The sequence below is a fragment of the Bubalus bubalis genome, chromosome 6 (genome assembly GCF_019923935.1).
Source record: "Bubalus bubalis isolate 160015118507 breed Murrah chromosome 6, NDDB_SH_1, whole genome shotgun sequence".
Taxonomy (NCBI): domain Eukaryota; kingdom Metazoa; phylum Chordata; class Mammalia; order Artiodactyla; family Bovidae; genus Bubalus; species Bubalus bubalis.
The window spans coordinates 80,580,589-80,608,167 of NC_059162.1; the positions used below are offsets into that span (position 1 = coordinate 80,580,589).

Here is a 27,579-nt window from a genome sequence, read left to right on the forward strand (position 1 = left end):
CCGACTCTTTGCGACCCCATGGACTACAGCCCACCAGGCTCCTCCAAGGGATTTTCCAGGCAAGAGTACTGGAGTGGGGTGCTACTGCTAGAGAGCATATTAAAAAGCAGAGACATTACTTTACTGACAAAGATCCATACAGTCAAAGCTATGGTTTTTCAAGTAGTCACGTATGGATGTTGGAGAACGAAATGGCAGCCCACTCCAGTATTCTTGCCCAGAGAATCCTGTGGATGGAGGAGCCTGGTGGGCTGCAATCCATAGGGTTGCACAGAGTCGGACATGACTGAAGTGACTTAGTGTGCATGCATGCATTGGAGAAGGAAATGGCAACCCACTCAGTATTCTTACCTGGAGAATCCCAGGGACAGAGGAGCCTGGTAGGCTGCTGACTATGGGGTCGCACAAGAGTCGGACGCGACTTAGCAGCAGCAGCAGCATGTATGGATGTGAGAGTTAGACTATAACGAAAGCTGAGCACTAAAGAATTGATGCTTTTGAACTGTGGTGTTGGAGAATACTCTTGAGAGAACCTTGGACTGCAAGGAGATCCAACCAGTCAATCCTAAAGGAAATCAGTCCTGAATATTCATTGGAAAGACTGATGCTGAAGCTGAAGCTCCCATACTTTGGCCACCTGATGCAAAGAACTGACTCATTGGAAAAGACCCTGATGCTGGGAAAGATTGAAGGCAGGAGGAGAAGGGAATGACAGAGGATGAGATGGTTGGATGCTATCACTGACTTGATGGACATGAGTTTGAGCAAGCGTCGGGAGTTGGCGATGGACAGGGAAGCCTGGTGTGCTGCAGTCCATGGGGTTGCAAAGAGTTGGACACGACTGAGCAATTGAACTGACTATGAGATACAGTTTTCTCATGGAAAATGGGATAACAATACCTGCACTTAGTACAATGTCATTGCTGCTGCTAAGTCGCTTCAGTCGTGTCCGACTCTGTGCGACCCCATAGATGGCAGCCCACCAGGCTCCCCCGTCCCTGGGACTCTCCAGGCAAGAATATTGGAGTTGCCATTTCCTTCTCCAATGCATGAAAGTGAAAAGTGAAAGTGAATTCACTCAGTCGTGTCCAACTCTTAGCGACCCCATGGACTGCAGCCTACCAGGCTCATCCATCCATGGATTTTCCAGGCCAGAGTACTGGAGTGGGGTGCCATTGCCTTCTCCAACAATGTCATTAAGAGGACAAAAATAAGAAAATATGCAGGGAAATATTAAGGAAATAAAGAATCACATAAACTGTCAACCACTGAATCCCCTCCCATACTATCTCTCCAAAATGACAGACGATCATGCCATCTTATTAACAAGGCATTCAATGATTTCATAGGTAGTCCAGGAAGAGGATTTTTAATATAAAAGATAATTTCTCTTCTGGAGAGTCAGACCAAGAACAGTAAGAACTGAAGGAGATCGAGATTGATTTCCAATGAAGGAAACCTAACCACTAACCAGCTTAAACTTGCTGGGGCTCTGGTTTCAGAGAATAGCCATCTATTTGCTCTGGTCCTTGGCTGACTCACTATAAATTCCCCATCTGGGTGGCTTCAATACACCTTAACCTTTCTTTTGCCCTCCTTCAGATTTAATGCCTTTGGTTCACTCATTCAACAAACATTGAATAAATATTATACTTACAATAAACACAGAGCCAAGAATAGATTTGGGTGAGGGGGTGAACTAAACCAGGAGTCAGCTTAAACAAATCCCCTGTGGAAAGATGAGGGGAAAGGTAGGGGGCAAAGAAAGAAAGAATCCATTCCACTTCCAGAATTCCTCTAGTCTGAACAAGTCTGAACCTTGGACGTATTTCAGTAGGTAATTACAAACAAAATGAGAGCCTTCAGGGTACCACTACGCTACATTACACTTGGCAAGGCAACCCCAAAACAACTGCAGTACAAGAGTAACTCCAGTCATTTTGTCCCCCAGCAAATATTTACTAAATGCCTACCTAGTGCTAGGCACAGAGAGCCAGAATTCAAAAGACAAGACTCCCAAGTGCTCAGCTCTTCCACACTCCCTCTTCTTGTCTACCCACTGGCCCTTTTCTGCCTGTGGTCCAGTGTATAGTTCAACAACATAATCAAACTTTTCTAGAGTGGCCAGTTTCTGGGAATAGGAATACAGAACGAATACAAATGCAAAGCCAATGTACATCCCATATCCAGTTTCACATTTCTCATCTAGTGTGGCTTTTATTTACAGCTTCCACTGGTTCCTTCCACAGTCTTTCTGTGATCATCCCCTCTTAGAAATTCTCCTTCTAAAGTTTATAGATCTTTTTTTCTGGACCTTACCTGAAAGGATTAAAAAGTAGGCTAAGAACAGCAGTCTTCTCACTAGTGTACTCCTAAATTCATACTCTACCATCCTTTTATATTCTGAAAGAAGAACTCAAAAATACTAACTCTGAGTGAACCATACAACTTTTAAACAATCTTACAAGACTATTATCCCTATTTTATAGATAAATGAAAAAGTTAAATATAATGCCAAAAATCAAACAAAATAGTAAGTAACAGAGCCCTGCCTGGAGCTCAAGTTTTTCAAATCAAAAGATGAAACTCATTTTCTCTCTTCCAAACTACAAGAGAACTGTCAAAAAAAGGAGAAAAGTTATCTATCCTTTCTGGTCATGTACCCATAATCTCCAAGGTCCTTTCCAGCTTTAAAATTCTAAACATCATGTTAGTTAGGACTGATTATTTACACTTTAGCACATAAACCAACTCATTATAATGGATTCTCTATTCACAATCTCTTTGAAGAGGTCTTTTATGCTTTTAGGCCACATGCAAATCATTCTGCTACTAAGTATATTTCTTTTCATATGAAAAAAGGATATAATTTTGTGCAAAATCTATTTCTTGCTTTTCAGATGGATCCTAATCTATTGCTTTGAACTGATCTGAATTGTTAATGGCTGAGGCCTTGAGTTCATACTCAGATGAAAGATTAACTTAGAGTATTATTAGCACCTGCTAAGTATTGATTTCACTGGGACGACCCAGAGGGATGGAATGGGGAGGGAGGAGGGAGGAGGGTTCAGGATGGGGAACACATGTATACCTGTGGCGGATTCATTTTGATATTTGGCAAAACTAATACAATTATGTAAAGTTTAAAAATAAAATAAAATAAAATAAATAAAAATAAATAAATAAATAAAACCAATATGCTTCTCCTTTAGTATGTCTCAGTGATGTATTTGGTGGGATGAAACCTTAAACTTCAAATCATTCAGGCAGAATCAGTGTCAAATAACAATTCATAAAAATAATTAATATTAATAAAAACTATATTTGTACTATAATGTGTTTTAAATGCTCAAGTGTTTGAAATATGTTTGGGGGCAGAAAAATTCTTAGATTCTATACTATACATGTATGAGGTAGGCTACATATAAAGATAAACACTTGAGCTTAAATTTGAGCTGTTATCAAAGAGACAAATTAGTAGTTTATATCCAAGTTAATTACCAGATAAAACAAACAAATTCAACACTCCTCACTGGAATATAATAGAATCCAGATTTTTTTTTCCCACAATCTCCAGAGCAGAACCCAATTTTTTGATATATAAAGGAAAAGCAAAGTGTGATGTGACCAATTCTCAAAAGAAGACAATCACAGAGATTAACTTCAGACATTTGAAGATGAATGAGCAGGCAGGATTCAACAATGACTTCCCTGGCAGCTCAGCTGGTAAAGAATCCACCTGCAATGCATGTGACTCCGGTTCGATTCCTGGGTTGGAAGGATCCCCTGGAGAAAGGATAGGCTACCCATTCCAGTATTCTTTGGCTTTCCTTGTGGCTCAGCTGGTAAAGAAACCGCCTGCAATGCAGGAGACCTGGGTTCAATCCCTGGAAGATCCCCTGGAGAGGGCATGGCAACCCACTCCAGTATTTTTGCCTGGAGAATCCCCATGGACAGAGGAGCCTGGCAGACTACAGTACATGGAGTCACAAAGAGTCTGACAGAATTCAGTGACTAAGCACAGCATTATAACTACGCTCAAGAATTCAAAGGAAAATTGTTCTTGCAATGAGTGAAAAGAGAAAAGTCTCAGTAGAGGAAAACAACTTCTATTAAAAAGAAGCAAATGGAAATCTTAGAGCTGAAAAGTATACCTGAAAATTTTTTGGAGCTTAAATATGGCTGAGTAGAAGGACCTGCATCTCCTCCAGGAAGAATTCAAAATCACAATTAGCTGTTGAACAACCTTCCACAGGAGGATACTGGAATTCACCAAAAAACAATACCCCATGTCCAAATACAAAGGAAAGAAAGTGAAAGTGAAAGTTGCTCAGTCATGTCCGACGCTTTGCAACCCCATGGACTATACAGTCCATGGAATTCTCCACGCCAAAATACTGGAGTGGGTAGCCTTTCCCTTCTCCAGGGGCTTTTCCCAACCCAGGGATCAAACCCAGGTCTCCCACATTGCAGGTGGATTCTTTCCAGCCGAGCCACAAGGGAAGCCCAAGAACACTGGAGTGGACAGCCTATCCCTTCTCCAGCAGATCTTCCCGACCTAGGAATCAAACTGGGGTCTCCTGCATTGCAGGTGGATTCTTTACCAACTGAATTATCAGGGAAGCACAAAGCAGAAGTTGCCAAGTGGGCAACCAACAAACTGGAGAACAATAATACCAAAGAAGTTCTCACACTGTTGTGAAGGTTCTGAGCCCCAGCTACCCAGCCTGGGGATCCAGCACAGGGGCTGGGAATCCCCAGAGATTCTGACTTTGAAGGCCAGCATGATTTGATTACAGGACTTCCACAGGACTGGGATAAACAGAAACTCCACTCTTGGAGGGCACAAACAAAATCGTGCTCATACTAAGACCCAGGGGAAAGGAGCAGTGACCCCATAGAGATGGAACCAGACCTACCTGCTAGTGTTGGAGGGCCTTTTGTGGAGGCGTGGGTTGGGGTATTTCCCAGGAGGAGCCCCTTGGTGTAAGCCTTCTTGGAAGTTGCTATTAGCCCTACCATAGAGCCTATAAGCTCTACCATAGAGATGGTTGGATAACATTACCAACTTGATAGACTGGAGTTTGAGCAAGGTACAGCAGTTGTAATGGACAGGGAAGCCTGGTGTGTTGCAGTCCATTGGGTTGCAAAAAGTTGGACACAACTGAGCGACTAAACTGAACTGAGAGCCTGTAGACTCCAGATTGGGTTGCTGCTGTTAAGTCGCTTCAGTCGTGTCCGACTCTGTGCGACCCCATAGACAGCAGCCCACCAGGCTCCCCCGTCCCTGAGATTCTCCAGGCAAGAACACTGGGGTGGGTTGCCATTTCCTTCTCCAATACATGAAAGTGAAAAGTGAAAGTGAAGTTGCTCAGTCACGTCCGACTCTTAGCAACCCCATGGACTGCAGCCTACCAGGCTCCTCCATCCATGGGATTTGCCAGGCAAGAGTACTGGAGTCGGGTGCCATTGCCTTCTCCAAGGCAATGATTGGGTTCCCTCAGGCAAAATAATTAACAGGGAGGGAGCACAGCCCAAGCAATCAGCAGACAGTTAAGAGTTTTACTGAGTGTGTGGCCCTGCCCACCAAAGCAAGACCCAGTTTTTCCCACCACAAGTGCCTCCCATCAGGAAGCGTGTACAAGCCTCTTAGGCCTCATCCACCAGAGGGCAGACAGAAGAAGCAAGAAGAGCCACAATCCTGCTGCCAAGCTAGAATGAAAGCTATATCAAAGAAAGTTAATCAAAATGAAAAGGCAAGAGGGTTATGACCCAAATGAAGGGACAAGATAAAACCCTAGAAAACCAACTAAATGAAGTGGAAATTGGCAACCTTCCAGGAAAAGAATTCAGAATAAAGACAGTGAAGATGATCCAAGATCTCAGAAAAAGAATGAAGAAGATGCAAGAAGTGTTTACCAAAGACCTAGAAGAATTAAAGAACAAACAAACAGATGAACAATACACTAGAAGGAAATCAGTGGCAGAATAATGAAGCAGAAGAATGGATAAGTGACCTGGAAGATAGAATAGTGGAAATCAACGCTACAAGACAGAATACAGAAAAGAGAATGGAAGAAAAAAAGAAGACAGCCTAAGAGACCTCTGGGACAACATTAAACACATCACCGTTCACTTTATAGGGGTCCCAGAAGCAGAAGAGAGATAGAAAGGACCTGAGAAAATACTGCCTCACATAGTAAAGGAAATAGTCAATCAAGTCCAGGAAGTACAGAATCCCAGGCAGAATAAAAATCAAGGAAAACACACTGAGACACATAGTAATCAAACTGACAAAAATTGGACACAAACGAAATATTGAAAGTAACAAGGGAAAAATGAAAAAACACAAGGGAATTCCCATAAGGTTATCAGCTGATTTCTCAACAGAAACTCTGCAAGCCAGAAGGGAATGGCACAAACATATTTAAAGTGATTAAAAGGAATAAGCTACAACTAAGAATCCTCTACCCATAAAGACTCTCATTCAGATTTGACAGAGAAATCAAAAGCTTTACAGATAAGCAAAAGTTAAGAGAATTCAGTAGCACCAAATCAGCTTTACAACAAATGCAAAAGGAACCTCTCTCGGCAGGAAACACAAGACAAGGAAAAGACCTACAAAAAATAAACCCAAAACATTAAGAAAATAGTAATAAGATCATACATATTGATAATTACCTTAAATGTCAATGGATTAAATACAGCAACCAAAAGACACAGACTGCTTGAGGGGGATGAGAACATGCACATTTATGTGTTTTTACTTACTACGTCACTCTAGTTAACCTCCCCACCAAATTGTATGCAATTATTTATTGTTAGGTTAATCATGTTTCCATTATGACTTGCAATTTAATCATCTTTTATTTTTTCTGGCTGCTGACTGTGAAAACTGATACACATCTTTCACTATTGTGACTATGTATTATTTGTTTAATACCATTTTATCATTGGTCAGAAAATACCAGAATTCTATATCACTAAAACTACCATTTAATAGAAAAACCTGTAATCACTTTTTAAAATCTAAATGCACACACAACTTGGAGTTTTTTGAAAAATACAAATGCCCAGGTATTATTTCTTTTTCCTCCAAAGCTCAGGATGTGATTCTAATGAGCAGCCATGTTTCAAAAGAACAGGGTTATATGATGATCTTTTACTTTTATCTAGTTGCTTTACTTTTTCTATTTCATATTCAGTGCTCCCACTTCATTTATTTTATGCTTTCCAATCTCCACATCTCTTTTTTCTTATTGCTCTTTCTCAAGCCTTTGTCAAGTGTAGTAGAAAATCTTTGTGTGTGTGTGTATATATATATATATATAGTATATAAATTTTGCCTAGCTAATAAATTTATGACATTTTGATTCTATCTGTTTGGCTAAGTATGAATAGAAAAATAGATTTGTAATGTATATTCACTTAAAACTTTGACATAGTTTGTTTTATTCTGGCATATAGTATTACTGCTGACAATCTAGGAAGCTTATTGTCTTACTAATTAAAAAAATTTTTTTTGAATAGGCTTGAAACTTCTAATCCAATCCTAAGAATATAAAGAAATACCATGTTGTAAGAAATGAAGCAAACAAACCAGGAAAGTAACAATGTGATACAGTATTATTAACTAAAGTACAAATTTTATTCAAATTCCACAAATATTTATGTTAGTATCCATTATTTGTTTTCATACCTTACTCAGGATTTCACCTTGTATTTAGTTGCACTGAGTAGCATCAGCTGTATGCAACAAATTTTGATAAATTCTCTTCATTTTTATTCTGTTAACAAATATTTTCCCATTTTCCTTATTATGGCTTCTTAGATACACCCACAATTTAAAAATGGACACTTAATTTCCAAAAATGTGAGGTTTTTAAAGTATCTTTGCTATTAATTTCTCATTTTGATATTAACTTCTCATTTAATTGCTTTCTTCTCTGTAACCACCCTCAGTGTTTTTTCAGTCTTCTAACTTCATTGAAGCTTTCAATAGCTAAGTCAAAGATCTCTCTTGGTAAATGTCACAATGCACTTGAAAATATGTAGGTTATTTTAAAATATCTTTTGACATTGATCTCTAACATAATTCCACAGTGATAAGAGAATAGATTCTGTATAATCTCAAAATCTTTAGACCATGAAATTTTTGTACCTTATTTTATGTCCTTGGATATGTTCCAGTGTCTCTTGGCTTACAGTCTATGAGAACTTGAATACAATTTATATCCTACTATTGTATAAATCTTAATTATGTTGAATTGGTTCATAGTGCTTTTCAGGTGTACTATATCCTTCTACTTTTCTATTCATTTTATTAATTTTTGAGAATTTGATATTGAAACTCCAACTAAAAATCTTAATTAGTCTAATAAGAAAAATTATCATAGTGGAACTAAACGTAACTTTGCTTTGTATTTTCCAAGTCTCCTGTAAATGTGTTATCATGCTTTCATAATTTAAAAAAGAAAAAATACCAACAAAATTTACATTTGAAAAATTTTAAATATATTTGGAGAGGTCAACAGTAGAATGGAGATAATATGAATGAATTCAAAAATCAATTAAAAAATTATCTAATCTGAAGGTCAGAGAGGGAAAAATTAAAATAATAATAGAAGGAGGTATCATCTCAGTAACTTACAGTGAAATATTAAAAGATTTGATGTATGTATAATTGGAGACCCAGAAGGAGAGCATATAATGGAGAAACTCTTTGAAGATATAATGGTCAAAAGAGTCCCCAAGTTTGATGAAAGATATAAATTTACAGATTCAGACTGCTCAACAAACACCAAGCAGAATAAATATAAAGATGGCTATGTCTAGGCAGCCATAGTCAAATTACTGAAAACTAAAGATTAGAGAAAAGTCTTAAAAGTAGCCATGGGGTGGGAAATGGGGCCATGACAATGCATACAGAGTAATAACAACTTGCACTGAGTCCTCATCAGAAACTATGGAGTCCAGTACACATGGGACATTACTAAAGTGCAAAAAGATAAAAAAAAAAAAAAAAAGTCAATCTGGAATTCAACTCACCAAAAACTGACACAAAATGAGAGAAAATCTGAAGAAGGGGAAAAAAAAGTCCAACCCTAGAAAACCCCTAAACCTAGAGCTATTAAAGAATCTGGATGACCAAAAACTAACTTCAGGTCCAGATGGTGCTCTGGTGAATTCTACCTAACATCAAAGGAAGGGTTAACACCAAACCTACACTCTTTGAAAAGTAACAGAGGTGGAATTTCCAAACTAGTTTTATAAATCCAGGACCCTAAAAATCAAAAAGTGATAAGTGATAAAAGAAAAACTAAAAGAAAATCAGGAGTTTGGGGAGCAGTGTGGGCTGCAGTATAAATACGGTGCTCAGCTCTTTTGGAAGGTCCTCTTCCTCAAGTCCTCTTGAGAAAGGACTTGAAGGAAGCGAGGGCCAGTGGGGATTACACGTTGGAACAGAACCAGTGCAAAGGCCCTCAGGCAGGAATGTGCCAAGAAATAGCAAGAAGGCAAGTGGAGTATCCTGCAGGGCCAAATAAGGAAAGTTTATGAAAGAAGAAGGAAGGGATTAACTGTTCATTATTAATACAGTGAAGGCCCTGGGTTTAGCAAAGTGGGGGTTACCAGTGACCTCCAACATAGTGGTGTTTTGGGATTGGTGGGACCAGAAAAGGTTGTAGAGAGAAAGGGAGAGCTGGATCTACAGAGTAGAGACATCTCTTGTGTTGGGGCTGTGCCTCAAAGGGGAAGAAAGAAATGGGACAGTAGTTGGAGAGGAAGGTGGAATCAAAAGAAGGGGTTTTTGCATTTGTGTTTAAGATAGAACAGCATGCTTGTATGTTAATGCATATGATCCTGGGGTTCCCTAGAGGCTTAGTGGTAAATCATCTGCCTGCAATGCAAGAGACATGGGTTCCATCCTTGGGTCAGGAAGATCCCCTAGAGCAGGCCATGGCAACCCACTCCAGTGTTCTTGCCAGGAAAATCCCACGGACAGAGGAGCCTGGTGGGCTACGGTCCATGAGGTCACTAAGAGTCGGGCATGACTGAAGTGACTGAGCACACATGTATGTGATCCTGAAGAACTAATACCATAGAAGAGACAGGCAGACTGTTCCCTTGGTCCAAAGTCAGGTACATCTCCTCTTTAAGTATGCAGTTCTCCTGACAATTTGCTCATTTCAAAAGAATCCCGAGGTCTTCTAAAATCAGCTGCTGCCAAAAATCAATAGTTTATGAAATACTGTGATAATTATGAAAATGTTTGCCATATCATTAAAAACAAATTGTTAACATAAATAATTACTTGAGCACTTGAGAAAAAGCTAGAGCAAACTCTTCAAACATATCCAAAGTAGTGTTTTTTAAGTGATTCAATCAAGTGGCCCAAGAAGCTTTTCCTCCTTTGGTTTTTTTCTTCACTGCTTTGTGTCTTATGGAGCACATTTTGATATCTTACAGAGCACTTGATGGAAAATTTATTTTTCTTGATGCAGGTTCAGTTTGATATAACGCCCTTAGGTGTTCACACAACTTCATTTCTTAAAGTATTCAAAAATGAAGTCAATGGGAGGTGACCCACATGAGAATGTGTGCCTGGGATTTTTATTTTCCCGAGGCTGTTGCTATAGCTTTTTGGCAGCAAAATGAACTACATAATGAACTAATTAAAAATTTAAAACACATTGTTAGGCAATTTAGAACCACACTCAAAAGGTTAATTTAAAAGAAATAATGAGAAAAAGCAAAGAAAAGTCTATATACCAAAGAGAGTTTTGTGGTAAGAGTCAAGAATCACAAAATGGTTTTTATTAGTTATAATTATTTTGCTCCCCTAACCAGAAAGATATTAACAGGTCGGCTTTACTGCCAAATTATATAGTATGCACAAGTCAGCTCCAACTCTCAATAAGATTTGATAGTAAAGAGAGAGAGCAAGAACCCATGGGGCTCCAGTTTTCATTACCCCAAAGGAGAAACGATGGATAGAAAATGCAAGTCAGTATTCCAGATACTATGAAACATATGAAAGCAGGCATAGCAAAGTGGTTCCTTTCCAACTAAAGACTGTGAGCTATAATTAAGAGGACATAGGTCAATAATCTACTTCAAATAACTAATCTGTTTTTGGCTCACTAAACCAATCCTAGAAACAGCTGAACTGTTATAATTGTTAAGAGCTGTTACAATTGTTAAGAGGCTGAAACTGAAAGCGTTAAGTTGCTCAGTGGTGTCTGACTCTCTGTGACCCCATGGACTATAGCCCACCAGGCTCCTCCGTCCATGGGCTTCTCCAGACAAGAATATTGGAGTGGGTAGCCATTCCTTTCTCCAGGGGATCTTTCCCACTCAGGGATTGAACTTGGGTCTCCTGCACTGCTGGAGATGGCAGATTCTTTACCATTTGAGCCACCAGGTTAGTGTCTTAAATAAAAGTGGAAACTACCTTTGGACCATGAAGTCCCTGAACAAAGACTCAGTGGCCCAAAGAGGGTAAGGAGAGCAGAAATCTGGGAACTAAGCCAGAGCCAGAACCTGCTTTTATCCTGAGAATTATACATAATCTGGAGACCTGGAACTTCCAGTTTGATGATCACTTGGGGCATCAGACACATAAGAGACAAAACCTCAGGGCTTGGCCAAGTGGAGAATTATGATAGGAGACAGTGCATAGAACTATAACCCAAAGAGCTCTATGCTCTCAGTACAACAAGGAAATACAGAGGGATGGCTAGAAAATTACTGATAGAAAGATTCTACAGATATTTGGAAATTTTAGAACATACTTTTAAAATAACTAAATAGATCAAGGAAGAAGTGATAAAATAGGAATACACCTAAATAAAAATAATATATATTATAGGTGGCCACAATATACAATTATCAAATATACAATACTTTTCTGGAGGTCATTGTAGGAGGACACAGAAAATAAATTATCTACATAGAAAACTCAGAGGAATCTACAGATAAATCATTAGAACTCATACGATAGCTTAAAAAAATTAGACATAAAATATATGCATGGAACTGAACAGCAACAGTTAAGAGACACTGTGCTTACCAAATCATATTAGTAAGATATTCTCTCCAAACTGCTCTATAGATTTATGGTAATACCAATACTGTTTCTAAAATTCACATGTAAGAGCAAATGATCTAAAATTCTAAGAAACATGACATTAGCCATCTAGATATGTGGTACTGGCACAATTATAGATAAATACACCAAAGGAAACCAAATCAAACTCACACATACATGGACATTTGACTAATGGCTGAAAACAAATAGTAAAAACAAAGGGACAATTGCTCAACAGATAGTATAAGACCACTTGGCAATACACATGGGGCAGTGGGAAAAAAATTGAATACCTGCTTCATATCCAATATCAAAAGCAATTCCAGGTGGCTAAAAGTCTTAAAGGAGAAAGACAAAAATTTTAGAAGACAAGATAGGAGAACGTCTTTATGTCTCTGGGGTAGAATTTAACAATACCCCAATAACTGGAGACCAAAAAGAAAAGAAAAATTGACTTAAAAAATGACTATTAACATTAAAACTTCAATTCTTAATTGTAAGAATTGAATATCATAATCCCATGTAAGATAGCATAAAGAAAGTGAAAAGAAGCCACACATTGGGAGAACATTTATATTTATGAAACATAAATCTTCAAGGAAATCTAATATGGTAATCATTGGCCACATGTGACTATTTAACTTAAATTTAATTACTCAGTAGTTTTTGTTACATTTCAAGTGCTCAGCAGCCACACTGCTAGTGTCTGCTTAACTAGTACCAGTATGAAACATCTCCAGCACCACAGACGTCTCTTTTGGATAGACCTGATCTAGAACAGTGTGGAATATTTAAACTTCTAAAATAAACAGACAACTCAATTTTAAAAATGGACAAAGGACATTAGCAGACATTTGACACAATAATAAACACACAAAAAATGAACCATAAATGTGGAAAACAGTCATTTTAACCTCATTAGTAATCAGAGTATAAAACAAATTAAACTCATTAAATAAAATCTCAACATTCCAAACTGGCAAAAGATTAAAACTCAATAATACCAAGTACTGAAGATTGTATAGAGCAGCACGTTTCCAGTACACTGTCTGTAGACAGGTAACCCATGGTAACCACTGTGGGAGCAGTTTTGCATTATCCAATCACATTGAACACTCTGGTACCCAGCAGTTCTACTTTAGAGAAGGAATTCTCCACCTGAGCCAGTCTCTCCCCCAACCCAGGCTACTTGGAAAAGCATTTAATTGGCAGAAGTCAGGGATAATAATGTTCCTGCAACTCAAAGAATTATTCCACTTAAATTTTGCACCAGGAGATATGACTAACAACAATATAAATCAACACTAGACACAACCCAAACATCATCAAAAGAAAAACAGATACATAAACTGCATTTAATGGAATGCTTATAATTGAAAATAAATGTTCCTTAGTTACATATATCAATAGAGGTGATTTTAAGGCATATAATGCTCTTGTAAAGTAGCAAGATATGTGAACATAATATACTTGAGATGTATATACAAAAACAATCAAATAATGAATTTAGGGACATATATATATATATATATATATATATTTTAAACACAAATAAGCAAAGGTATGGCTGACAAAAAAATCAGGACAGAATTATCCTTGAGCAAGAAAGGGAGATGTCACCTGGGAGATGTTACATGGGTGCTTTCTAAAGTACCGGTAATGCTTTATTTCTTTAGATGGGTTGTACGTTGAGATGTTCATTGTAATCCAGTATTTCTGTATTCTACTCATACATGTTTTATATACTCTACATGTTTGATATATTTCACAATTTTTAAAAAGTCAGCTCAATTACTTAACAGCTAGGCTCCTTGACCTTCCTGAACTTGGTTAGTTATAGCTAAACTCCCAGTACCTTACAGAGTTATTCTATAGTTTCAAGGAGATAACATGTATGAAAGTGTGAGTCACTGTGATGGAGGACAGAATAGGAAACACAGAGGTAAGCATTTCCCTAAAGATTTCATCCTGGCTACTGTCCAGGATCACAGGGCCCTGAGTTCCTAGGCAGTTATTAATCAAGTCAAGTAGATGTCAGGAGTTCTCTGTTCTCTCAATTTAGAATGAGGATAACTCTAGTCTAATTCAAGCCACAAGAGAATCATAATATTGAAGGCAGAGCAGATACTCACTGAAAGTGTCTGGAAACCTTGTCATGGAAGAAAAAATTATTCAGGACCTGGGTATTTTCAGTTTTAGGCTAAATGATAATGACATGATAATTATCTCCAAATATTGGATGTGAAAGTGGCATAAGATCTATTTTGTCCAAGGTTCTTCTAGAGAGACTGCAGAAATTAAAGAAAAGTTAAAAAGTATATTCCTGGTCAATATTTAAGAAAGAAATTTTGACAATAAAAGGGAGGAGACAGAAATGATGAGGTGATGACTCTCCTTCATCTGTCTTCTTCAACTAAAGATAGTTAAGCAAAGTCTTCGGTTTTGTAGACAAATATCAATAACCTCAGATATGCAGATGACACCACCCTTATGGCAGAAAGTGAAGAGGAACTAAAAAGCCTCTTGATGAAAGTGAAAGTGGAGAGTGAAAAAGTTGGCTTAAAGCTCAACATTCAGAAAATGAAGATCATGGCATCCGGTCCCACCACTTCATGGGAAATAGATGGGGAAACAGTGTCAGACGTTATTTGGGGGGGCTCCAAAATCACTACAGATGGTGACTGCAACCATGAAATTAAAAGACGCTTACTCCTTGGAAGGAAAGTTATGACCAACCTAGATAGCATATTTAAAAGCAGAGACATTACTTTGCCAACAAAGGTTTGTCTAGTCAAGGCTATGGTTTTTCCTGTGGTCATGTATGGATGTGAGAGTTGGACTGTGAAGAAGGCTGAGTGCCAAAGAATTGATGCTTTTGAACTGTGGTGTTGGAGAAGACTCTTGAGAGTCCCTTAGACTGCAAGGAGATCCAACCAGTCCATTCTGAAGGAAATCAACCCTGGGATTTCTTTGGAAGGAATGATGCTAAAGCTGAAACTCCAGTACTTTGGCCACCTCATTCGAAGAGTTGACTCATTGGAAAAGACTCTGATGCTGGGAGGGATTGGGGGCAGGAGAATGGGACGACAGAGGATGAGATGGCTGGATGGCATCACTTACTCGATGGACATGAGTCTGGGTGAACTCTGGGAGTTGGTGATGGACAGGGAGGCCTGGCGTGCTGCAATTCATGCGGTGGCAAAGAGTCAGACACGACTGAGCGACTGATCTGATCTGGTGGCTCAGGTAGTAAAGAATCCGCCTGCAATGCAGGAGACTCGGGTTCGATCCCTGGGTTGGGAAGATCCCCTGCAGAAGGGAATGGCAACCCACTCCAGTATTCTTGCCTGGAGAATTCCATGGCTACGGTCCATGGGATCACAAAGAGCCAGACACGACTGAGCAACTAACACTTTCTGTTTTGTAAGAAAATACAGATTTTAACATAAACTCTGTTAAAATAAAAATACAGATGGTATAACTTAGTGTCAAACTTATTTTGAAAACCAGTTCTCTTACTTAGTATTCATGAGACTGTGGCTAACTTATTCTATCTTTTGGAGTTTTGTCTACCTCATCTAAAATAATGATAGCATCATTCCTTCAGGGTTATATGGAAAAACCAATGTGATAATATATGGAAATCATTGTACTTCCATAAGTGCACTAAATAAGTTGCTAATAATTTTTTGAAAATTATTATAGAAGAGTTCCAAACTTGTTCACAGCTAGATTTTAAAAAACAAAGACATCACTTCAAGAAAATGAAACAACTTTCATGTTTAAAAACAGCTAAAGAGGGACTTCATTGGTGGTACAGTGGTTCAGACTCCACACTTCCAATTCTGGGGGCACAGGTTCCATCTTTGGTCCAGGAATTAAGATCCCAAGTGCCCTGTGGCATCCCCCTCGGCCAAGAAAATACATCTAAAAGAAGAACCCATATCTGTAAAGAAAGGCAACAAAACTGACATCCCTGGATCCGTTTCTTTAAAACATTATCAAATGGCTTTTAGTCTCCCAATAAGTCTCCTTGAACACGCTTTGTGTAGAAACCTTCCCCTATAAAAACCCTTTTCATGAAAAACCCTTTCAAAAGCACTTTCCGGTTTGCCAGAATAAAAATAAGACAGAATTATGAAGGTAAGATTTGATACAACACACCACATTCCCTACAATTTCAGGTCATTAGTTTTTAAAATTATCTAAATCTAAGAAAAGGGGTACATGTTTAATGTCTCATGTTGTCTAAATTTAACCTTCAGAAACCAATAAACGTCTTAAATGTCTATAAACAGGAGATGCTGAACTTCAAGATAAAACTACAGTAATTTATTATAAATAAATAAGTATCCTATAAATAACTTAACTTTAATGACATTTGAAAACTTAGTCCTTCTGCATAGCACTTTTGAAGTTCCGATCGAGTCAACACGAGTAAGATAAAGGCAGCAACTCAGGGAGTTTAAATTATTTTGTATTTTCCTATAGTTATTTTTTATTCTATGGAAACACTCTGTTACACTCTGGTTTTCAGCTTGGTCCTGTGTTTTACTTAAGTTTCCAATCTAGCTTCAAATTACTAGTTGGCAGTCCTATGGTGTAATGAGGTTGGTGGATTAGCTGAAATTAAAACCTCTTTACCACCCTTTTTTTTCAAGCACAGATCAATTATTTATGACCAAGTTCACCAACACTATGTCTTAGTTTAGGAAGCAGTCCATTTGAAGCCAGCTATAAATAAAGTGAATAGAATATGGCCTTAGAACTTTTTGATGCCACGGAGCATTGAGAACATGGGAGAAAAGCAGCAATGGAAGAAAACAAGAGGGAAGAAAAATAAAAGAACAAAAGAAGCCAACATTCACTGAGCTGCTTCTACATCAGGCCATCCACCTAACGTATTTCACTTATTCTCAGTCAACTGGACATTATTTCATTTAATTCTCACAACCCCATCAAGTGGATATATCTCCACCTATTTCAAGATTAAGAAACTGTAGCTCAAAAGGCTAAATTTCTTCCTGAGAGTCATGAAATAAGTAGAAAAACCAGAATTTGACCTGGGGTTTGTCTGATTCCAAAGCCTGAGTACTTTTTCCTATAGCAGATGAAATCATTTCTAATATTTTAAAATCTGAGTTTTGGAATTTCCAAAAAAATAACAAGGGACTAAATAGTATTTTCAGTGTATAGCAGAAAACCATCCTATAACCATTATCCCAATTGCTTGTCAGAACCTAAGTGGGAGGTTGTCACCATTTGCCTAAGATGTGTATGAAATCATATATAAAGAGCAACAGACAACCTCACATGGAGACTGGAAAGAGTCATGAAGCCAAAAGCAATCCAAAGACAGAGAATGCCAAGTGTGCCCATCACCTCTTACCTGCTGCACTTCACTTTCTCCATTTGAAATTTTCTCAGTGTAAACAAAGGAGTTGAATATCCGCTGCAAGGAACAGAAAATGAACAAACATTAGATTTTCTAAATAAGGCAAACCATTTTCTATATGAATGTGTGTGTGTGAATAATCTGTTTACAGCACAAAGAGAATCAAGCAGAAAAAATTTAATTAAAATAGTTACTTTACACAGAGAAATCCAAATATCAGCCAGAGTCAATCACACTGATGGAAGCAATACCCAGGCACTTCTGCAGTGAAATAAACCAGATGTTACGCTATATTTTTCATTTTCAAAAATACATTTAATTATAGATTTCCGGAGCCCATGCCATTTTATCCGACTGGTATAATCTGACAAAGCTGTGTTTCTCATTTAAGCCCTGCAACTCCCTGAATGCAGTAATTGTTTACAGACACTACAATCTAATGTAATAAAGCTCTTTAAAAAGGATTTTTTCCATATTCTCTCATGTCCCTGTCCAACTGGTACCTACCCAATATTATCTATCACCTTCTTTACCTAAGCACCCCTTTGAAAAACTAGTATAACAGGGCTTGCCAAATACATGTGGCCTTAAGAGAGGATCCAATCCTTACATGCCAGGAAATACGACAACCACGCCAAGACATCAGTCCAAGCTGTGGCACACAAGCACACACATTCTTCCCCTGGTCTCTGCCTCCCTGATACCCACTCCTGCAGCCACTGCTGGCATTTACATCTTGCAGACTTACAACTCTACCAAACCCCACGTTTACTGACCAATCACAAGTGACTGGACTATAACCAACTGAAAAAGAAAAAAAAAATAGAGAACCCAAGAGATGTATCCGTTAGGGGCTGGGGGGAATAAAAAAGTACAGCAGCCTCATCATTTATCCTAAAACTTTAAAGATACCTCTGGAACTCTCCAGATGAGCAAGCAGTCAGATCTGGAGATGTCAGCCTTTTGCCTTTTGCCTTTCTATCCCACTGCCAAGGGTTTGTCAGCGTCTGGGACAGCTTCCCAGACAGCCTCACACACCTGCATGGTTGTGGTGAGGAAGACAAGTGCCAAGTTCATCAAGTGCTGTGCAAATGAAGGAAGATCAAGGTGCTGGGGCTTGGGGAGGAGTGGAATAGGGGGTTGCTGCTGGGGGAAGGGAAGCAGTTTGGAAGGATTGAGACGAAATGGGATGGAATTACAGTCTGGAAAATTCTAATTATGAATATCATAATTTTCAATGAGCCATTCATTCATTCATATTTATTGTCTTTTTTCCCTAAAAACGACTCTGCTGATAGGAAAGCAGGTTACATCTATTTAGGACTCATAAAACACTTCTGTGACAAGCACCATTCAGTTCAGTTCAGTTCAGTTGCTCAGTTGTGTCCAACTCTTTGCTCCTTATATAGATGAGGAAATGGACACATTTTAAAGAGTGCCTAATGCAATGTACATTGTACCTCGTGTGCATATCTTATGTAATAATTCCTGCAGCCCCAAAGACAAAAAAACTAAGACCCTGGGAAATTACATAACCTTCCCAAAGTCACTCTTCATGGCTGGAATTTGAACCCAGCTCCCCCCTCTCCCCCCGCCCCCAGCAAAATGGTGCTACTCACCCTAGTGTCTCATGAGCAGTTGTTACATGGTATCTTAACATATATGAAAGGAACTCCTATTAGGAGCTAACACCCAAACATAATGCAGATCAACAATCCCTTATGCATAGTTCCAAAATTCAAAAGTCCCTGAAAATCAAAAGGTGCGCATAACACATTTGCTGACAAAATATGACATGATCTGAACTTATTGGCAGTAAATCCTAACTTGTATTTATAGTCTTTATTAAACCACTTAGCCTGGGGATTTATTCTTTATGATGCAGATGTATTAATGCATCTCATTATAGGGTTCTGGTTTAGATCTCATTCAGGGTGTTTGACATCATGGTATATCAGGATCCTGAATTCTAAAACAGATCTGGTTTTGGAGAAGGGATTATGAATCTGAAGACCTCCAGCCCCAGTTTTCTAGAGAATACCTTAGTTAGCTAGACAACAACGCTTTTAGAGACTGGGTCAATGTCACCGTCACCTAACTCTCAGACCATATACAGTTTTTGTGTAATTTGATTTTTACAACCTGCTTGGTACCAAGAGTGCACTTTTATTAAAGTGAATAACATAACATGAATTAACACAATTCATGTAGTGTCTCTAGATGTGAAAGAGTGTGGTCAATTTCTTATTTCATTTCTGGCAGTGAAATTTCAGGGGATACATTATCTGTCCTGTCCTGGAAGATGTTCCTACAAGAGGGACTGATGGAGCAACCCGTATCCTGGGAAGCAAATCAGATCCACTTTGCTCAAGCCAACATCCACCAATGGCCACACCTCGTAAGGAACCCAGATCCTTCCCTCTTCTTTGTTGTTAAAAGAAAATCGAGCTCCTCAGTAGTAATAAGGAATATAAGCCTGGAAGTGTTTGCCAGGCTGTGTTCAGTCCCTGTTTTACACATTCATTATCCTGATAATTATTAATAATGACAGCCAATACTTTACATAGAGCTTTATATGGCTTGTAAGCATTTCTATATTCTTGACACCTAATAAATATGGTGGGTAAAAGAAAATTTTCAAAGAAAGAAGTTATAGACATGAGCAGCAGTGACCCTGCAAACTACTTATTTTACACAACCCTCTAACCACCCCAAGAAGTGAAAGGTGGCCTGCTAGAATAATAGCTTGGAGATGTCACCAAGCAAACACTTTTTTGCCCCTCTCCTTTCCCCACTGGGGCGTGGGGTGTTAGTGAAAAGCCAGAAGAAACTAGACAATTAACACAACTAAACAGATCAGCCAGCCATGTCTGGTGCAAGTTTAATAGTAGTAAGCACAGTATTTCAAGATATAGAGTGAATTTCCATTATGCTCTAAATTAATGGACTCATTGGAAAAGACTCTGATGCTGGGAGGGATTGGGGGCAGGAGGAGAAATGGACAACAGAGGATGAGATGGCTGGATGGCATCACAGACTCGATGGACATGAGTCTGAGTGAACTCTGGGAGTTGGTGATAGACAGGGAGGCCTGGCGTGCTGCTATTCATGGGGTCGCAGAGAGTCGGACACGACTGAGCGACTGGTCTGATCTGATCTGGTCTAATGGACAGTAATAATCTTTCCTAAAATGCAACGCCTGCAAAGTCCAGCTCTCAAAGGCTTATTAGGCTTAGTACTTTCATAGTTTACAATTTCACATAAATGATCTCATTTCATCTCCACAATAACCCTATGTGGTCGGCAGTGATCTGAAACCAATTTTACAGATTAAAAACTAAAGCTCAAAACTTCAATGTATCACAGGTTAAAAACAAAAAAAATTTCAAGTACTGAAGTCTAAACCTAGGTTAAATTAAAAACAGGCATTTTTTCTAGCACAGCTAATAAATTTATTCACATTATCTTTTTCTTAAGGATAATCTGCATGCAGGAAAAAAATGATTTTTTTTTTCTATCCATTTCAAGCAAGATATAATGTGCTGGTGTAACATTTTATATATATGTAACACTTTATATATGTTTAACATTTTATATATAAAACCAGTGTCAGGAGTAATTAAATATGGTTTCAATCCCTGGGTTGGGCAGATCCCCTGGAGAAGGAAATGGCAACCTCTTCCAGTACTCTTGCCTGGAAAATCCCGTGGACAGAAGATCCTTGCAGGCTATAGTTCAGAAAAAGTCCGACACAAGTGAGCACATACACACAGGAGTCCCAAAGACTTTATCTTTTATTACTTTCTGTCGCTACCTAAAATTGTGAAAGGAATAGAATATAGAGTTTTCTGTAGATTTTATTTCTAATTTGAGAGCTAGGAATTGCAAACAGTATACCTAACTGACATTTGGTGACTGCAAGAATTTCTTGGTTGTTGGACAATTTGAAAAGTGAAAGTGCAAAAAAGTTTTCTTAAAGCATGACCTGAAGAAGCAATCCCAAAAGGTCAGACTGTTCATCCTCTCTGAGGATTTACTCTCAGTAACAGAGTTAGGGTACAGATGGGTGGAGTGGGCATTCTACATTCTATTTCCAAGTTGTCATTTTCCCTTATTCCAGTTCCCTGGAGGACCAAGGGAATTCCAGACATTTGAACTCTTAATTCGAACACAAGCTGGAAGGGGTTTGAAGTCAATCTCCTCAATGCACAAATCCCTGGAAGTAAAGGCTTGTTCTTGCCCACTATTCTTTCTCATTCTTGCCAAATACTAGAAATAAAAATACACTTTGTTGTATAATGAACAGATCATTAAAATGGGTGAGGAGTCTTTTTTTTTTAAACAAGTTATTTTAAGGATAATAGTTCACCAACCCCTTTTTGTCAGTCATATTTATTTCCATAATTAAAAGAACAACAAGAAGATGCAGCTCAGGGCAACTGAATACCCTGATCTAAAGATAAAACTGACCTTTCTCTCATTAGAACACATAGCCTGGAAAACTGACAATATCTTCTAAATTATTTGCATATCCTATGTCCTAGCAGTTCCTATCCTGGTATATACCTAGCAGAAATGTGTACATGTTTATCAAAAGAAAAACTTAAGAATGTTCATAACAGTACTACTCATAAGAGCCCCAACCTGGAAATTATATGAATGCCTATCAGCAACAGAATAGACAAATTGTGTGAATTCACAGGGTGGAGTATTTGGGTGAGATGAAATGAACACACAATTACAACATGCATCAACATGATGACTCTCACAAGCAACACTGAGCAAAAGAAGCTAGACACCAGGACACAAAGAATGAAATCCCATTTCTATCAAGTTCAAAACCAGGCAAAGCCAATCTAGCTGATTAGAAGCCAGGATAGTGGTTGCCTTCAACTGATTAGGATGTGAAGGCTGCTTCTGGGATGCTGAAGTGTTCTGTCTTTTGATCGAGGTGCTGGTTACAAGGATGTGTGTGCTTTTGTTGAGGGCTCATCCAACTATATATGACAGTACACTGTGTTGTGTATATGCTATACTGCAATAAATCTAATTTATATGCACACTCTAGGCAGTCTCTTTAAAATGCACCCTAGACAAACTTTTTTTTGTATATTTAAAAAAATTATTTCTACATTTCTAAAAAGAACAATAATCTATTAACTGGGCTATACTCAAAAAAGAATCTACATCTCACTCTGCAATCCAGATGAAACTGGACGGTACCAATACTGAGGAGTTACTTAGCAATGCAAAGATAAGGTCTCCTGAGCCTTCCCTGAGGCTACATATTAATTACTCTCACACCCTAGGTATACAACGTGACTTAGTTGTTCAGCTTCCCATTCAATGGTACTGTACTAACTTGAATTTTCAGCAAGAAAATAAAAAAGGTGTCTTTATTAGAATCTCATCCAACTCGGATGATCTAAACTTATATAATGCAAGTTAATCACATTGCCTCTGTATATATTGTTCTTTTATTTCCTAAGAACTGCATTCCTCCTCCTCCCCCCAAGAGGAAATTAAAGAGCACTTGAATACAGTTTCCCCAGACCTCTGTTGCAAGGGAAGAAAAAAACAAAGACATCCTGGTGTGTGTGGGGGACAGGGGGAGGGGGAGGGGGCAGTGGGTGTGAGTGTGTACCGGCAGGGGGGTGGGGTGGTGGTGGCTACTTTCCCACTTTAGTCCTCGCCTGTCCCCAAGTCCTCATTCCATTGACCCAGCCTCCCTACCCACTATCTTTCCCTCCCAAATCTCTCTATTTAATTGAGTCTGCTTAACAGAGGGCAAGAGAGTTCTACTTAACTGGAATAGCAACAATTACAAGAGTGTTCAATAAGATGGTCAATCCAGACAGTTGGCCCCACCTTCACTCCGCCAACAGCTCTGCCAAATTTTAACTAGATGTTTAAATGAATGGTAGAGCACAAAACCACAGCAGAGAAATAAATACCTCTGCAAATCTAATGAGATTCTGTTGGTCTCCTTCCCTGATCTTTGCTAAGAAAATGCAGGACTGAATTTTAATTCGAAAGCGTATTCTCTTGATGTTTACAGCTCTCTGTCGCAAGCCAGTTTGGCTGACAAATTCACTAACAGCTTCATTCCTCTCTGGATCTCTTCCTACCATTCTAGGAATTGAGGCCAAAGGGGAAGAAAATATAGGTCACCACTGTTATCTCGAGATGTTGACCAACATTAACCCTTAAAAGAGAAAGTGCTGTCATTAATACAAACTCCAACAACCACTGGACAGGGAATTAATGACAACTTAATTTTTAAGTGTTTCAGGGAAGAAAACATATGTATAACTTTATTCTCCCCTAAAGCATACTCCATGAATAAACTTCTACTAGGTTATAAAGGATTGCTTCTGCCCAGAATAGGAATCGTCTGATTTTTACCAAACTGTTTAACCTCACTCTGAAAAACATATAGACAGTCCAGAAAAATGACATTTTATAAGGTCACTCTCATCATTCTCATTCTGAGATCACAAATCTGGTGCCAGAAATCTCCATCACTGAAAAAAATCTCTAAACTTGTTCATTCTGGATACAGGTAACTCCAGAAAAGAGTTTATTAAGAGTGTTAAAAAGGTTACCACTAAAAATAATAACCTAAGTAACTAACAACAGGGGAACCAATTAATTACTCTTCATCCAATCAAAAATATATTGCGCAGCTAATAAAAATGTTTACGATTACTTTTCTTATTGTTCATATTTTAAAATCAGCATTTAAATATACACATACTGTTCTAATTATATGTGTGGGGGGTTACATTATACGTAAGTGTTATCATATATATTAACAAGGGCACAGAATGGATTCAGGTGCTTTGCAACACATTTCACTTAAAACAACAACTCTTCATAGTAGTTACTATGTCATCATTTTACATGTGAGAAAACAGGTTCTGAGTTTAGTTTGCCCAAATATAGAACACTGTAAGTAAGTGGCCAAGTCTGGGTGCAAAATTTGCCTTACTCCAAAGTTTATGTATCATCCTCTATATAATCATCATCTTAATAAAGAAAACTTAGGTAAAATCTAGAAAATGACTCAAATAGTAACAGGGCTTGCCTGCGAATAATGAATCCAGAACATATATTCCCTCCTCCCCAACCCCCCAATCTCAAAATGGAGCATGAATTTTCTTTATGATGGATAAAGACATATTTTTCAAAGAGTTGACACACTAGAAAAAAAAAGGACATAAATTCGGAGTTACAACTAAACTCTACAAAGAATCATTCGTACAAGATCACCACCTTGAGAGCTTACAGAAGAAAAAATAAGTACAGGGTCTCATGCTTCATCCTTACTATAAAAAACTGATCTTGGATACCATGGTGATTTGCAAGAAACAGGGCTATTGCAGATCATGACAAAAGGAAATGCTTAGGTACTGAAAATCATAGTAGAGGAAGACGCCTAGATTGGGAATTTAAAACAAAACTAATCAGTATACAATAGATGACCCTGTGCAAATGGTACCCTGTACACATGTCCTGCCCAACAGACTTCCTTATTTTGTTTTACAGTTGCTATATATAAAAAATGATAATAGCTAATGCTACTATCTGTCCAGCATTAGGAACGTCATGTATGTTAACCTGATTCATGTGAAGATAAATTTACTAAAAACATTATGAATATATTTCACATACCATTATGATAGTTATTCAAACAATCTTGATAGTTATTCTATTATTCTTCTATTCCATTTATGTTAACCTCTTAACAATATTCTGTTAATGACAGTTAATTCTATGATGGTTAGAGGTATAAGGGAGCAAAAATACCTGTATAAATATTTACCAACTCAAGTCCCACCTCATTCTTAACAACTTCCCAAAGGTAATGTCTCCCTTCTCTGAATCTCTGCAATACAGACAGTCTATGCTACAATTAAAACAATACATTGTAGAAAATTTGAAAATATGTAAAGGAAGAAGAAGGGAAAAATAATCTCTTGTCTGACCACCCAGTAAAAACCAACTACTGTTTACAGTTTATTTCATTCCACTCTTTTGGACTTCTAGGTTCTGACTTTGTTGTAAATTCTTTGATAACTGGTCCATGCCATGATTCCTTACCACAGTGAATTGTACATAGTAAGCATAAATAAGCATGTGTTCACCCATTAATTTAGGTATTAAGTCATCAGACCGTTAGTTTGGCCTGTCACTCAATCAGCTAGCGAAAAAGGGAAGAAAGTGTCCTTTCTCTTTAAGATAAAAAACTTCCCCTTCTCTCAACTAGCTATTAATAGAGTCTTCCTCCATTACCTGTTTTTCCTTCCCTGGCCTCTTCAGGCTCTAAGTACATACACACACAGCCCCTTGGCTACTTTAAGCTTGCAGAAGAACTCAAATTATGAATTCCTTAATCTGAAGGCAGTTAACACCCTTCATACCAACAGAAGCTCTGAGTAGCAAGGAAGCTTGGCATGGAGTCACACATCGGTGACAACTGTCACCTTTACAAAGGGCTGCTCGTTTTGGTCTACTCTACCCCTCAACAGAAATTGCAGGGGAAAAGCAATAGGCTGCAGTCTGATTTAGCCGGGGAAATCTAAAGCAATAATCTCAGCAAGCAAAGTTTCTAGCCTTGATCACTTGATTTCCTGTTGTAGCATTGAAACCAGGAGAGTCAGTGGGTAAATATGAACCCAGAGAACAAAGACGGGCAAAACAAGACAGAAACACTTCCCTTAATGCAATAAAGCTTCTGAAGGGTTATTGAATTTTTGTTGTTGTTGTTGTTGTGGCTTTCAAAGGGAGTAAGAGAGGGAAAGGCAAGCAAATCAGTTCCACATGTTGGAAAGATTCAGCCTTTAGCCAGTGTAACTTGACTATAAGTAATATTCATGACAATGCACGTGGAACCTTTCAGAAATGGAAAGCTGACTCGCTTTCCAGATGGTGCCAGATTTCCACTCCCCTACTTCCACTCTCCTAACTCTTCCTCATTCCCTACACCTTCGATCTCCATTAAGGCTTTTTAAATTTCACCTTGAAGGGGAAAAAAGAAAGGTGGGGTATTTAAATGGCTATGCATTTATTCTTAGAGGAGGGCACTTTAAAAAAGTCTTTGGTACTCAGTGTTCTATGTGTGCACAAGTCCGCACAAATGCTCAGGTCCTTAGGAATCCATCCATTAAGGACAAAGGGAACTGGAAACCCTGAAACCCTTTACTTTCTAGACTTAAATGACTATGCTTAGTTAATAACTCAGTGAATCAATCATGTCCTTTCTGACCGAGTCAGAAACTATGTAAAATATAGCTCTAGACTGAGCTCTCTAGTTGGAGGAAGAAATTAAAAATTAAAAGTAAGAAGGAATAGTGAACAGTGCAATGCAGTCTCCGTATGAACTCAGCATGCCTGGCACAGACCCAAGGTGCTGTCAGAGTTCATGGAGGGTTGGGGAGGTGGGGGAGATGGGAGGCAGGACTCTGAAGAGATGGGACATGGGCTTGAAATTGAGGTCAGATTTAAATAGGAAAAAAGAAAAAAGAGCTTAGGCGAGAACATTTCAGAGCATTCACAGAGAGGGTCTTACTAAGTTCTTTGGGCCAGGCACTGTTCTGGATATTAAGGATACAAAAATGAATGTAACATGGACCCTATGTTCTACATCCTTTGGCTTTAAGAAAATCCTTAAAATGGACTTCCTCAGCACAGGTCTGTATGTTTGGAAAATGGGGGTTCAAAGATAAGAAGATTGCTTCTATTGCAGAAAAGCTTACAATCTAGAGACCCTGCAAGTCAGTAGTTACGACACAAAGTCAGTTGCATAAGGGGAGCTTTTGGAAATAAAACCAAACTCAATGGAAGAGAAATGATGGGGCTAGACTCTGGAGGTCTTTCAAGCCAGGAAGAGGAGTTGGATTTTACACATATGCTAGGCACTGAGTAAATATTTTTTGAATGAGTAAATGAATAAATGTCTCTTTGCCAATAAATAAAGAACCATTAGAAAGGATTTGTAGTTGGGGAGTGACATGATGAAATAGGTGCTTTAAGAATGTTTATATTCCACATGCTCAGAAGCATGCACCCACTTCCCTCCACTGTTGCTAAGCCT

At 38.4% G+C, this 27,579-nt stretch overlaps 1 protein-coding gene across 4 annotated transcripts in view; it reads right to left on the minus strand.

Annotated features, from left to right (window-relative positions):
* Positions 1–27,579, minus strand: part of CACHD1 (cache domain containing 1) — a 236,091-nt gene that overhangs the window by 124,724 nt on the left and 83,788 nt on the right. For all 4 annotated transcript variants that reach the window (XM_025288542.3, XM_006059916.4, XR_006551869.2 and 1 more), the window contains exon 2: positions 17,478–17,540. In XM_025288542.3, the coding sequence (XP_025144327.1) occupies positions 17,478–17,540 (63 nt within the window). The remainder of the gene's footprint in view (positions 1–17,477; positions 17,541–27,579) is intronic.